This window comes from Pelophylax lessonae, assembly GCF_965119305.1.
Source record: "Pelophylax lessonae genome assembly, chromosome: 1".
In the NCBI taxonomy this organism is placed as follows: Eukaryota; Metazoa; Chordata; class Amphibia; order Anura; family Ranidae; genus Pelophylax; species Pelophylax lessonae.
The window spans coordinates 310,424,016-310,438,869 of record NC_138768.1 but is presented as its reverse complement, the minus strand read 5'-3'; the positions used below and the strand labels follow the sequence as shown (position 1 = coordinate 310,438,869).

Sequence of the window (14,854 nt, the reverse complement as noted above, 5' to 3'; positions counted from 1 at the left end):
ATTTATCTATCTACCTATTTTTTCTAGTCTAAAACTTACCTGCCAGATGAGAATCCAAACATAGGAATCCACTAAGAATTAGCCTGTAAGTAAAATTGGCTTCTTTCTATATACCTATATATCTAAAAATCCCCCTAACTAATCTCAAATTCACATATATGCATATCCTTTATAGAAGCAGCAATAATTCCTGATGCGATTCAGGAACCAGAGGGAACAAGCCGTCACACATGGATCAGACAAAAGAAAGATGTATGTAATAAAAAAACACATTGCACCAATTTTGTTTTTTGGATTACACATGTGTATTTAAACAAACAAGCCGCTGTTGTTACAGACATGGTGACTAATCCTTGACAAAGGCACTAATACTCTATGTAGCCAAAACGCATAGGATAATCTTTGGATATTTCCTCTGAACAAGTTCCAAGCCTGAATTATACGCATGGAACAACAGAGATAAATGTTCCCAATAAGTCACCATTTTTCACCTTGTCACTTACCCTCTTAACTTCATTACTTCTTCACTGATGGGCCTTTAACCCATCCACGACAAACTTGTCTATTATCTTGTAAAACTTTATAAAAATAAATTGTTGAAATGTTATATATGGTACACGATCTTATTATTACTGCCCTTAAAGTCCCACTTCCTTTGGTTTGAGGCACCAAAACCCAAACAAACATTTTTGTCAGTATCTTGAAGTTATAGTTTAGTAGGGAAATTGGCCTATAGGAGGTCCATTGGGTTTTGTCTTTGCCCGGCTTAGGGATGAGAATGATATGTGCTTGTTGCAAAGAAGGGGGCAAGGACATCTGTTCTTTATACTCGACATACATCTGTAAGAATTTAGGTGTGATTAGGGCCGCATAGTTTCTGTACCATTGGCCGGGCAAACCGTCCGGGCCTGGCGTTTTACTGCTGGGAAACGAACGGCTCACCATTTCAATTTCTTCAACAGTAAAATCTTTGTCCAAAAACTCAAGGTCCTCTGTTGAGAAAGTGGGCAATTGCAAGGCTCGCAAGTACTCACTGAGCCTCTCAGCTGGCAAACCAGGAATTGCTCTGTAGAGGTGCTCATAGAATGTCCTGAACTCATTCAGGATGAGGTCAGGGGCAGATATAATTCGGCCGTCTGAGGAACAGATTTCAGACACCACTGTTTGCATTTTGGAATCAGCTACTAGATTTGCTAGGAGTTTGTTTTTTTGTCCCCAGACTCAAAGATCCTTCTGGCCAAAGAACTAAGATCTAAATGTGTAGCTGTGGCGAAATGTAGAGACAGTGCTCTTCTCGCGTCAGCCAATCGGCCAAAATGATCCGGAGTCGGGGGGACAGAAAAAGCCTCTTCTGGCTTGGATTCTTCTAACTGTTGCACTTGCTATTATAACTCAGAAGTAGTCTCCCCTCACATTGGCCTTAAAGGCCTCCCAGACCACGTGAGTTGAGACAGTGCCTTCTTTAAGTTCCCGGTATTGTTTTAGTTTAGGCGAGACCATCTCGTCAACCTTGGAGTCCTGCAACCACTTAGTAGCTAACTGCCAACAATTTTGACCCTTTTTCTCTGACAACCTCAATATAATAGCTAAAGGGGCATGATCTGAGAGGCCCGCAGGTAAATACAAAACCTCCCGCACTGCTGCCAGGGCGCAGGTGTTACCAAAAACCAGGTCTATCCTAGACTTGGATTTGTGAGTGTTGGAGTGGAGGGAGTAGGCCCTAGAGGTCCAGTGCTTCAATCTCCAAATTTCAGTGTAAATAAAGGCTTGTGACCATTGAGGTAATTCAGAGGAATACACTCTGTTTGGGTTGGACGAGTCTAAGTATGGATCTAGAATTGAGTTGAAATCTCCAGCTATGTATAGTCTGGAAAATTGTAAAGTGGCTAATTTTTCATACACAGTGTACAGGACCCGCTGGTTTAAAGGAGGGGGTACGTACAAATTAACCAGAGCATACACACGAGGGAGGGTAAACGAATGTCCTTTGAGGATCAGAAGCTGAAGTTCAACCTACCAAACCCTTATCTTTTTAGGTATCTACAACTGAGACATGCTTTCACTATTCAATTTGGCTCCACTGAGGTGAAGATTAAGATGTCAGGCCTAGAAAATATTCTGTTGAACAAGTCCATGAAAAAGCCTTTGTCAGAGCTTTATAAGGAGCTTTTCCCTGTCATTTCTCCCTCAGTGGTCAGATGTAGGGAGAAATGGGTGGGGGAGGTCCCTGATCTTGGAGGTGAGGAATGGGATGACATCTGGGGTGTGCCATTTAATCACCTGGTATCGGCAAGGGATAGGCTAGTTCATTTTAAATTCCTGCATAGTATCTACTATATTATGGCTAAGTTGGCCGGAATTTATCCGGGGGTCTCAGCGGAATGCTGCCGCTGCTCTTGTTCTCTGGCTGACTTTGACCTTGTGTTTTTGCACTGCCCACTGGTCAAGGGTTACTGGAATTAAATACTTAAATGTACAATGGAGGTCACCTCTATACATGTCTCCATGACGGTGGCAGTCTGTCTGCTTGGTCTGGTGGAGGGATTGGAGCCTACTAGAGCTCAGTGCACACTATTGACCTTATTACTTTATTATGCTCGTAAGGCACTGATTTTGTTTTGGAAAAAGCCTATCACACTTATGGTCTCCTATTGGAAGGGGCTAATCAATAAAATGTTGCCACTCTATAAAGCTACATACATATGTAGGGGTTATACCAGGAAATTTGAGAAGGTCTGGCAGACCTGGCTTGATAGTCCTGCGGCGTTTGTCTAGACCCACTGGGGATGGGCTGACCTAAGTGCTTTTCCTGATGTGGCTGCTGATTGCGGGGGGATTCATGAGGATGCTTTTGGTTCTTCTTACTGTAGCGGACCCCCAGAACCCCCTAGGGCCTAGTGATGACCTTCAGAGGCAGAGAGGGGCTACATACCTCCTGTGGGTGTGGATTGTCAGGCATGGTGGGTAGTGATGCAGGTAAAATAAATGATGGGCGCCAGTCACTTTTATGCTGAAGGAACAGGATAGTTTATTTCTTCTCAACAGGTCAAAAATAAACTGAGGGAGAGAGGGGTAGGGTCCAGGACACCCTTTAAGAACAGGCTATTAGGCAGACTCCCATTGCAAAAGACAGGTACTCAGACAGCGGTACAGGATAACAGACCTTGAGAATCATTAGGTATCCATAAAACTTCAGATCGATCTGGGAGGCAACTTCTCTCGACCAGATTCAATCCCCTTTTGTGGTCTGTACTGTCTGGACAGCTGTCCTCCATAAGAAACAGGCAGGTTACTCACACAGGTTGCTGGATGTCTGTGGATGATCTTTCCCATGTGGGTCGCTGGCTCTCCTCAGCAGAATCCCAGGCATGTGACCAGGCCTCAGACTTCAGGCCTAGCCAGCAGCAGCACAGCAATACACACCCTCCCCCAAGGGGGTCCGGGCGGGAAGAGAGCGATTATTGGACCTCCCCCTCTTAAATAAGATCTCCCAGAATGCCGTAGTGACACTGTAATTGGCTGAGAGAGACATGGACATTAACAGTTCGTTTAACTGTAATTCTCACACTAGTGTCAGAGGCAACAGTGCCACCTACTGACGGAAGGGAGAAACGCAGTCAAACCAGATTAAGAGGGGAAGTTCAATTAACCACAGTAAAATTACAGCCAGGCTAGTTAAGGCCCAGCAACTAAATTTAACAGCAACCTTGCATTAAGACAAGGGTGCTACATTACCTTGATGATCTGGGGTCCCTGCCGGTCCCAGCGCACCCCTTCTGCTCCTTGGGTTTGAGGTAAAATCTTGTGTGCTAATGACTTATTTAGCAAGATAGCCACTCCCCTTGCATAACTGGAATATGTAGCATGGAATGATTGTTGTATCCAGGGTCTGCAAAGAGCAAGATTCTTATTGCCCAGGAGATGAATTTCCTGCAGGAATAGTATATGAGGTTTATGTTGAGTCAAATACTTAAACATCAAAGCTCTCTTAATCTTGTCGTTCATTCCCCAGGCATTTTATGACATAAGTGTAGGCTCCATTACTATCAGATACCCTTAATCCAAGAACTAGTTAGCAAATAAGTGTGGGAGTGTAACCCACTTGACCTCTGAGAGAGAATGTAATGCATAACAGCCCTGAGTAGGATGATTACCGACAATTTGTGCTTAAAGAACCACTCGTGCAGTGGACATAGAGCATACAGAACAATAATAATAAAAAAAATCTATGAACTCCCTACTGACCACTAAAAAGGTCAGTTTTATACCTAAAAACCTAAAAACCGTTTACGAACTCTTCCTTGGCAGCAAGATCCGACCAGAATCAGTTTTCTTTTTCCCATTCTGGGGAAAAACACCTCCAAGGGTGGAAGGCAGTGGATTCTTTCTGGTTGTGGGAACTGTGGAATCGCTCCTGAACGATCAAAGGTAACTTGGAACTGTAAGAAAGGTAAATAAGCAGCTAGGCATAGCTGGTGAACAAGGCTTCAGAGGTAATAGCAGGAGTCTGCTTGAACAAAACAATATATGGGCACCATGTTACAATAAACAGGCCTGTGAGTGGAGTGAGCAGCACCGGAAGCTCACCGAAGCCCAGTGAGCCAGGTATCTGCTTCATCAGACTTATCAAAGAATTTGGTCATACCGTCATGTTGGACCCGTAGGCAACTTGGGTAAAGCATGCTGTACTTCATGTTGCACTCTCTGAGACATCTGTGGACATCATTGAAGGTCTTCTGCTTCTTCTGGAGCTCTTGTGAAAAATCTGGGAATAGAATGACCTTTGCATTTCCATACTGTATACTCTGATATTTCCTGACTTCAGAGAGGATGTGATCACGGTCTTGATAATTCAGGAATTGAACAAGGAAAGGGTGAGGAGGGGCCCTGGGAATAAATCAACCCATAGGTACCCAATGGGCTCTTTCATAAGTGTCAGGGGCATCCGGGTGGTGTAAAAGATCTTTGAAGAAAGCCTCTGCAAAATCTGCTGGGTGCTCTCCTTAAGCCCGTTCAGGGAGGCCAAGCACCCACACATTTTTGCAACGCATTCGATGTTTAGCATCATCAGTTTTGGTCAGCAAATCCTTCACTGTTTGCTGCAGATCAGCACTTATACCGGCATGTTGCTCTGTGCGATCCTCTACAGCTGAAACACGTGTCTCTGATTCCTTCAGGTGGCCTCTGATCTTTCCCAGGTCATTCCTGATCAGGTTGCATTCTTCTGCCAAGTGATTGATACGAACTAGCAGGGATGTCCTGCTCTGCTCGATCGATGCCAGGATCAGGGATGTGTCTGGCGCTGTCGGGTTGTCTAGTGGTGGGATGTTAGAGCTTGCTGCCCCGTCCCCCTCCATTTGTGTGAGCAGAGCCTGCAGTTTGCTGAGCAAGATGGCGTCAGTACATGAAGGGAGAACCAGAGCTGCCACCTATCCACGGGTGGTTCTGGGCAGCGGAGGATCGCCGCTTGGGTGCCATAAGAATGTGCAGCTCTGCACCAGGGACCTCCGGGTGTCACAGGTCAGCAAGGAAGGCCGAACACACTGCAGAAATCCACAGGATTAGGTCAGGATGGCAGGAGCTCACTACAGGCATGTCTGCTCAGGTCCTCATCCGGCCATGCCCCCCCCCCCCCTTAAATCATGAATAATACTTTTTTTTTTTTGCACTATTAAAGCCTTAGTTTAACCAAAAAAACAAAAACAGCACAAGGGACATTACATTCTTTCAGTGGGATGTGATACTTGTGCTGCTGTGTCCTCCTTTCACCAAAACCTTTCTCCTCCAATGCTCCCCACTCCCCAGTACATTGGGGCCATGACAGGCACTAATATGCCCGTGAGAGACCAAATATGCCCACCTTCCCTGTTTAACTCCTCCATTAATAATAATATTACTTTTATTATTATACAGGATTTATATAGTGCCAACAGTTTGCGCCGGGCTTTACAATATAAGGGGAGACAGTACAGTTATGATAGTTCAAAACAGAAGGAATAGGAGGGCCCTGTTCATGGAGCTTACAATCTAAAGGAGGAAGTGCTGCAAAAGGTAATAGCTACAGGGGATGATCTGATGGAGGTAGCAGAAGTACAGTTTTTAGTGGAGCTCGGGTAGGCTTCCCTGAATAAATTAGTTTTCATGGATTGCCTAAAGGTAAGCAGGATAGGTGCTAACCAGACATACTGGGGTTGGCAATTCCAGCAGATGGAAGAGGTTCTGGAGAAATCTTGAAGGCAAGTTCTACATTTTTTACACCTGGCTAGTTCACGCCAGTGAAGGGATTATTAGAGAGGAGCAGCAGCTGCAGGTTGGTTAAAGTGTATAAGTCTAGCAGCAGTAATGCTAGACTGAAAGGGAGGCTAGCCTGTGAAGAGGTAAGCCAGCAAGAAGGGAGTTTCAGTAGACAAGGCAGGAGATAACCAGGGAGTGAATATGTTGTTTTGTGGTGTCATTAGTTAAGAATGGCAAATTCTGGAAATGTTTCAGAGGGTAAGGTGGCATGATTTAGCCAGTGATTGGATTTGGGTTTAGAAGGAGAGGTCAAGTCTGGAAATACACCTAGAGCCTTGCCATGTGTGGAGGGACCAATAAGTGTGTGCTATTGATCTCAACGGTAAAGTCATGAGGGGGTGATTGGGGGGGTAGGAAATAATACAAGCTTAGTTTTATACAGATTGAGTTTGATGAAATGGTGTGACATCCATACTGATAAGTCGCTCGGTAAATTTGTGATATGTGAGGGTATAGGAGTGGGGGATAGATCTGGGTGTCTTCAGTGTGGAGGTGGTATTGGAAGCTATAAGAGGTTATGAGCTGGCCCAGGGAAGAGGAGTAGAAAGCGAATAGGAGAAGCCCAAGGACAGAGCCTTGAGGTATCCCAACCACAAGAGGAAGAGGAGCGGAGGAGATAGAGTTGTAGGTGACACTGAAGCCGCGCTGAGATAGGTAGGAGGAGAACCAGGAAAGAGCAGAACCATGGAGACTAGGGATGAACTGTGTGTTCGGGTCGAAGGTAAGTTTGACTCAAACATCAGCTGTTCGTGTGTTCTCTGAACACACAAACAAATGGGGCGCTCGGTGGGAAGTTCGCCCACCGATGAGCGCCCCATAAGGCAGTGCGCTCTTGCAATGCATTGATTGCTGATGATTGGCCAAAACATATGCCTGACCTGTTTGCTTTAGCCACTTACAGCACTATGTACTGTGAGAGCCATGATCGGCCAAAGGCAGAGTGCCTTTGGCCAATCATGGCTCAGGGGCTAAGTCCATGCCCCATACTGTATAAGGCTGCTGCTTACATGGCAGCTGTGTATAGTGTGTGACAATAGAGATTAGGCAGGTAGTGGATAGTGTGTTCAGACAGTTTAGTGCAGTCAGTATAGTGTACTGTACAGGCATACCCCAGTTTTAAAATGAATGGATATGTTGTAGTCCTGGGTCCCCTCTCGGTGCTCCCCAAGTTTTGTATCCCTGTCACTTAAGGTTTGGGAGCAGTGCCATGTCAAGCTGACCAAGATTTCCCATAGATGCCACTGATAAAGATTGGGAGCAGTGCTATGTCAAGCTGACCAAGATTTCCCATAGATGCCAATGATAAAGATTGGCAGCAGTGCCATGTCAAGCTGACCAAGATTTCCCATGAACATAAATGTTAAAGACTGGGAGCAGTGCCATGTCAAGCTGACCAAGATTTCCCATAGACGCCAATGAGTGCTGAAAGTTGAAAATTGGTCTGGGCTGGAAGGGGGTGAAAGTGTACTGTATTTAAGGGATTAAGGGAAACCCTATGACAGAATTAAAAAAAAAAAATGGCATGGGGTCCCCCTCTTAAAAATCCATACCAGGCCCTTAGGGTCTGATATAGATTTTAAGGGGAAATTCACGCAAAGATTTGAAAAAAAAAATGGCGTGCCCCCCCCCCCCAAAATCCATACCAGACCCTTATCTGAGCATCGAGCCTGGTAGGCCAGGAAAGGGGGGGGGAGAGCGGGCACCCCCCCTCCTGAAACAAGCCAGGCCGCTTGCCCTCAACATGGGGAGAGTGCTTTGGGGTGCCCCCCAAAGCACCTTGTCCCCATGTTAATGGGGACAAGAGCCTCTTCCTGACAACTCTGGGCTGTGGTTGTAGGGGTCTGCAGGTGAGGGGCTTTTCAGAGTCTGGAAGCCAAATTTAACAAGTGGGCCCCCAGATCCCAGCCCCCCTATGTGAATGGGTATCAGGTACATTGTACCCGTATCTACATTTACCCAAAAAGTGTAAAAAAGTAAAAACCACAGGAAAAAAGTTTTTGACAGGTCCTTTATTAAAAAAAAAAAAATAGTCCCTTGATGTAAATCCATCGTCAATCACAACACCCGCCGGACTAGAAAAATAGAAAAAATTAAAAACCACCCACTCTTCAGCTTTAACAGTTCTTTTATAGGCAAGGGGCAGTTCCACCCGACTATGTCAGCCGGCGGCACCACCCCTTCTGACGTCAAATGACATCACGTGATGTCAGGGGGGGCATTGCCACTGGGTGACGTAACCGGGTGGCCCCGCCCCTTGCCTATAAAAGAACCTTCAAAGCCAAAGAGCGGGCATACGGTGGGTAGACTCTTAGGAGGCTAATCTTTTTTTGCAATTTTTCTTTTTTTCAGGTCGGCTGGTGTCGTGATTGATGATGGATTTACATCGAGGGACACTATTTTTGTTTCTTTTTTCTTTCTAATAAAAGACTTGTTAAAAACTTTCCTGTGGTTTTTACTTTTTTTACACTTTTTTGGTGAATGGGTACAGGCAGGGTGCACCCGATACCCATTCACATTGGAGGGGGGCACAGGATCTGAAACCAGATTCCGATCAACCCGCAGACCCCACCAACCACAGCCAAGGGTTGTTGGGAAGAGGCCCTTGTCCCCATCAAAATGGGGACAAGGTGCTTTGGGATGGGGGGGTAGGCTCCCCATGTGAGGGTATGTGCCATGGTATGGTTCACTCACTCCCCCCCCCCATTTCCTACGTGCCAGGCTGCATGCTCGGATAAAGGCCATTTTTTTTCTGTTTGGCTGGGAGCAATACAGATAGAAAATACATTGTCATTGATCTAGGCATCTATGTGGGGCATATAGGGTTGCCACCTCTTAAAACCAAACGCATATTAATGACACAGGTCCTGAGGCTTTCTTTAATGCAGATAAGGTACTAAGTGAGTTTAATTACCACCTTAATTAGCCACAGAACCTGTGTAATTATTATGGGTTTCGGTTTTAAAGGGATGAGATGGCAACCTAGAGGCACATGAGCATGGCACAAAGTGTTGTTGTGAAGTGAAGTTTCACTGTGATTTGAGCACGGGTACTTGAAATTGGTTTGTGGACTATATATTCTTGGAGGAATACACTTTTGAGGAAAATTTCCTCAGGACTTTTGCACTTTTGTATCTGAGTTTTGTAGTTCATTCACACGGAGTCATTAAAGGGCACTGATGTTTGTTAGATTGGTATTATTTATTGCATGAACACAGATTTTTTTTGCTTATAATATTCAGTTTTGTTTATACTCATAAGCGTTGTTCAATTTACATTTCAATTGGTCAGTTTATGTGCAGAGCATAACACAATTGGAACAACACATACTATTTCCATAGCACCGATAACACCTTAATACAATTTGGTCATGAAGAGTTGTACTGAATTTATACTTGGATAGTGTGGGGGAGGTTTGGACAATTAATCAATTAGGAGCTAATCAAAGTATACATTGTGAAAATGGAGGTTTGTGCCCCAAACAATTTGCAAAGCAGGATGGAGAAAACAAATTAAGGCTAGATGTTTGGTCTTGGGCAGGGCACTATGAAAGTCAGTTAAACTCAATATAGACAAGCATAACCAGCAGTTACAATAGGTCTTAGCAATGCGGATGTCACTTATAGTCATGCACAACAGATTTTGGTTTGAAAATTGAATCAGGTCAGTGGTTACCAATGACAACAACAAGGCAGATGTTACTTTCATTTATGTAAAGTAGCTTAGAAGAGATGATGAGAGGATGATGAGCTGCCTCTTGTAGGGCTTAATCATAGAGATTATGATTAAGAAAATCATAGAGATCTATGATTCAGGCAGGTCATAGATGAATCAATTTTATTTCCTATCATCATGGCTCATCTTCCCCATTAACTGAGTCAGTGTTGATGGGAGAATCCCTCCCGTGGAGCTATTGAGTTCTCTGGTGAGGAGCTGTTCCTGCCAGGAGATCACAGTGATTATTGCTGATTATTGAAAATAATCGCATCCTAAAAATCCTACATGCTGGTTATAACCAAGTGGATCGATGGATTGACTTAAGTACAAACAGCCTGCCCATACATGGGTCGAATCTCGTCAGGTCCTTGTTGAACCAGCAAAGATTTGAACCGTCTATGGCCGACTTAAAGGATAAGTTCACTTTAAAAAAAAAAGAATAAATGCACATTTGTTTTAAGGTAAAAAATATGTATTTATTTATTTATTTATTTTTTGTTAGGGACCGGTATCGCATCCATTTCACCCATGTTTAGCAGATTGTAGCTGTAGTGCCACGGTCTTGCAGACTGTCTGTGTAGTTGTCAGTCCCTACCTCCGAAACAGGCAGGCAGTTACACACTGAGAGGAAGGTCAATTAACTACCTAGAGTTATCAACAGTGCTCTGATAGTTAATTGAGAATTACAAGCAAACAGTCGCAAAGGCTGTCAGGAGTTGTAGTTTTCCCTTTCACAAAACAGTTTTTTTTTTTAGTTTGTGGCAACCAGGGGTGAACTTACCCTTTAAGCCCTACATGATTGAAACATGTTAGAGGGGCTTTCTTGATGGGTGGAGAATAGCTGAAACTATTTTATGTTCATTTGTTCTGTGATTCACTATATTGGTTTGCAAGTCCAAGAAATACATGTGGCTGCAAGTTATGCTAAGCAGTAAACCACTGGTCATTTGACTAGTTGGTCATCCTTCCTTTTACTGCAGTACATCTTTTAGGTTTAGGATTGGATAAACATTGAACCTTTATACATTTTGTGATGACCACATCACGTCAAATGACGTGTTTACTTGTTTGAGGGTTCCATGATAGAGACAACAGTATGCCCCAGGAAATAAAAGCAAGAGTGGCTGCCTTGTGGTACAGCGTATTTCTCAATGCAGACCACCCTGAAAGCTGTCCCACAACACATGCCAAAACCTTCAAAGATAGTAGTCATGCAGGGTTCAAATGATGTTTTTAAGCAAAATGGTCTGACCCACTGTGGTTTTGCAAGGTTAAAATTATTTTTTTAGCAAAATGTTCTGACCCACTGTAGCAATGCCTTTCATATGTTCCTCTCTTCCTATGTGTACAGGTCTTTTTGTGTACACCACATATTGACAGGCGAACTTACATTTAGTTGAATAGACTACACCTAACTATTTTATATTCCTCCACTGGTGGTGCTCCTGCATACAGCACAGGTATAACAAATCCAAAGTGCATAAAACACATTTGTGCTTCAGTTTTTCTAATGCTTTTAAAAACAAAAACATAAAATACATATGAATAAAATATTTAGTATACCTCGCTTTGTTTTTTTAGAGCATGGTCTTGCAGGAAAGTATATAATCTTTTTTTGTTTTTTGCAGAAACTCTGTCTCCTTCCGTTGTCAGCCATCTTCAAATTCTGGCTCCCATCTAGGAAAAGCCAATTCTAGTTCTAGTTCTTCACTGCTCTGTGTACCACGGCACAACCTTATGTTCCTGAAAACCCACAAAACAGGAAGCAGCACAATCCTTAACATTCTGTTCCGCTATGGAGAGAAGCACAATCTTCATTTCGCCTTCCCCCGTGGGCGCAATGACTTTGAGTATCCAAGCTATTTTCAGCGTTGGCAGGTTGAGGGCTACCAGCCTGGCATGTGCTTTAATATAATCTGCAATCATATGCGCTACAGGCATTCCGAAGTGAACCTACTCATACCTCAAGATACCACCTTTGTCACTGTTCTCCGTAATCCAGCTCTGCTTTTCGAATCCTCATTCCAGTACTTTGCTCGTGTGGTACCATTAACATGGACTCTGCCAGGATCAGGGAGTGAGCAAAAGATGGATGCTTTTCTACGAAGTCCCCTGAGTTACTACGATTCCAGTGGATTTAATGCACACTACCTGCGCAATCTGTTGACATTTGACCTGGGTTATGATAATGAAATCGATATGGGAGATGCTAGAGTGCAAAATATGTTGGAGGAGCTTGATAAACGATTTCATTTGGTCATGCTCTTGGAATATTTTGATGAGTCACTGTTGTTGTTGCGTGAGTTGATGTGTTGGGAGATGGATGATATACTTTATTTTAAGCTAAATGCACGTAAAGATTTAAGTGGCTCCCGTCTAAGCCCTGAGATATACCAGTTGGCACAGGAGTGGAATGCACTTGACTTACTTATTTATCAACATTTTAATACTACATTTTGGAAGAAGGTAGAAAAATATGGAATGGAGAGGATGAAGAAGGATGTCATAGAACTGAGGAGGAAGAATGAAGAACTAAAGCAGGAATGTATTGCAGGAGGTGGCCCAGTAGATGCTAGCAAGATTAAAGAGTCTGGCCTGCAACCATGGCAGCCTCTGGGGAAAACGTCTATTCAAGGATATAATTTGAATAAGAACATTCTGCCCCAGCACAGACAACTCTGCAGAAGTATGCTGACTCCTGAAATACAGTACATGAGTCGGCTGGGAGCAGATCTTTGGGTCACAAGACTATGGGGTAATATTAGGAGACTGCTGAACTGGTGACACTGATGGGGAAATTGAATGTGAATTAACAAGACTTTGCCAAAGAGAGATAAGAACAACATGGTGTCTAAAAAACAGCAGGCCAGTAAACTGACTGATGGGATTGTTATAATGTGATAATATAATGGATTCCTTTTTTTCCAAGTATTTTTCTAGAATCAGTATTTTCAGAAGGGCGTGCTTGTTGAACATTGCTGCCATGGACAGTATCTATACAGGGTATTTTTTGTAAAAATGAAACAAGAGAATTATTAACTATGAAGTGTTCTCAACTGCAATCTGCCAGCAAGAGCTCTTTACTTAAGCAAATGGGACTGTGATGTAAAGAAGACAGATGCAGGCAGTTTCTGAATATCACCTTTATAGTGAGAAACGCACTAGAATTATTCTTAATTTGTGATGAAGGGGTAGAGAGTGTATCTTTGGTAACATGTATGGTGCCCCTAGTTCTAAGATATCTAATTAAACCTAATTTATTATGTATAAATCCCCATTATTCTATCCTTTTCCTAGTTTTGTGAACTAATGTTTTGTTTTTATATTGAGGGCTTAGATCTGCGAGTCCAGAGTAGAATAATAAAACCATATCTACAATACTGAGTTTATTCCGTGAACATTACAAGGAACAAAGCGCTAAATGTAAAAGTAAAATAACCAGACAAAACGTCACTCTCTGATGTCGGAGCAGTACTAGATTTTAATTTTGATTGGTACTTTTTATAACTTCTCATTATTTAATTGAATAAGTCCATGTATCTCTTTAGTATTAGGATCATAAACCTCTGATAAGCACTACCGCTCCCTATTGATTTAAGCAAAGATGTTTGGGTTTTGGTATTCTTTGTGTAACCTGGTTTATAGATCTACTGTCTGAATGTTTGTTTGTCCTCTTGGTCATCATCTGACTCCTGGGTTATCACAGGAGCAGAAATGGTAACTGTGCACCACCTCTCACCAAATGTGTATTTACTGCAGGTATTTTGGCCTCTGGGATATTCTGCCTTATGTAACTGTTCATTGATTAGTACAACACTAGATGATAGAATTTTTATGCTAGCACAAGCATGCTAGTACATGCAGTGGGCTGTTTGTCTTTAAATTGTAAAGGTTCCTACAGACATTAGAGATTGTTTACCAGTTCTTTTTGTAACAGCATTATGAGAACTTACTAAATTTTTGTAGACTGTTCATGGGACATGAGTGACATCAGCGTTAAGAGCTTTTCTTTAAAAAAAAATTTGCGGGGGTTGGGGGGGGGGGGTAGTGGACAGATTAGGATAGATTTCTTTTTCCAGACGATTGCTATTGTCTTTGCCTGTGAGAAGCCAGTAACCCTTCCTGAAAAAGAAAAAGCTGCCGTATCATACATGATCCATTTGTTTGTAGGAATTATTAGGGCCTGTGCTTTCTCCGCAGCTCACCGTGTGCACCAAGGGCTGCTGGATGAAGTTTTTGATGGCATCTTGCAGAGGATACAGATTCATTCTAGGGGATGCAGGTGCAGTTTCTTACCAACCTTTTAAAGCTGAAATCCAGGCAGATATATATATATATATATATATATATATATATATATATATATATACTGTATATATATATATATACATATATATATATATATATATAAAAAAAAAACACACTACAAGAACATTTGCTGACAAAGAACATGCTAACAGAGGGAGCAATGAGGGCAGAGAGATAAACTATTGTTGTTCCTTTACTGTCCAGTTGCAGGCTGGGAGCAAGGAGATGACCCTAATTTTATTGCTTATCTGTAACAAAGAAAAGTTTGGTCACCAGCGATCTTGTACTATGGGGTTGATTTACTAAAACTGGAGAGTGAAAAATCTAGGGCAGCTCTGCATAGAAACCAATCAGCTTCCCGTTTTTTTTCTATCAAAGCTTAAAGGATAAGTTCACTTTTTAAAAATAAATAAATAAATAAATAAATGCACATTTTTTTGCAGGTAGAAAAATGTGCATTTATTATTTTTTGTTGCACCAGCGATAAGCAGATCACTAATGCCATGCAGGTCTCCTCCAAACTGTGATTGTATGGGCT

General features: G+C 42.8%; 1 protein-coding gene across 1 annotated transcript in view; it reads left to right on the top strand.

Moving 5' to 3' along the window:
• Positions 1-13,376, top strand: part of GAL3ST1 (galactose-3-O-sulfotransferase 1) — a 100,311-nt gene extending 86,935 nt beyond the window's left edge. The window contains exon 3 of the mRNA XM_082253477.1: positions 11,637-13,376. Within this exon, the coding sequence (XP_082109603.1) occupies positions 11,637-12,792 (1,156 nt within the window). The 3' untranslated portion in view covers positions 12,793-13,376. The remainder of the gene's footprint in view (positions 1-11,636) is intronic.
• Positions 13,377-14,854: the final 1,478 nt, after the last annotated feature.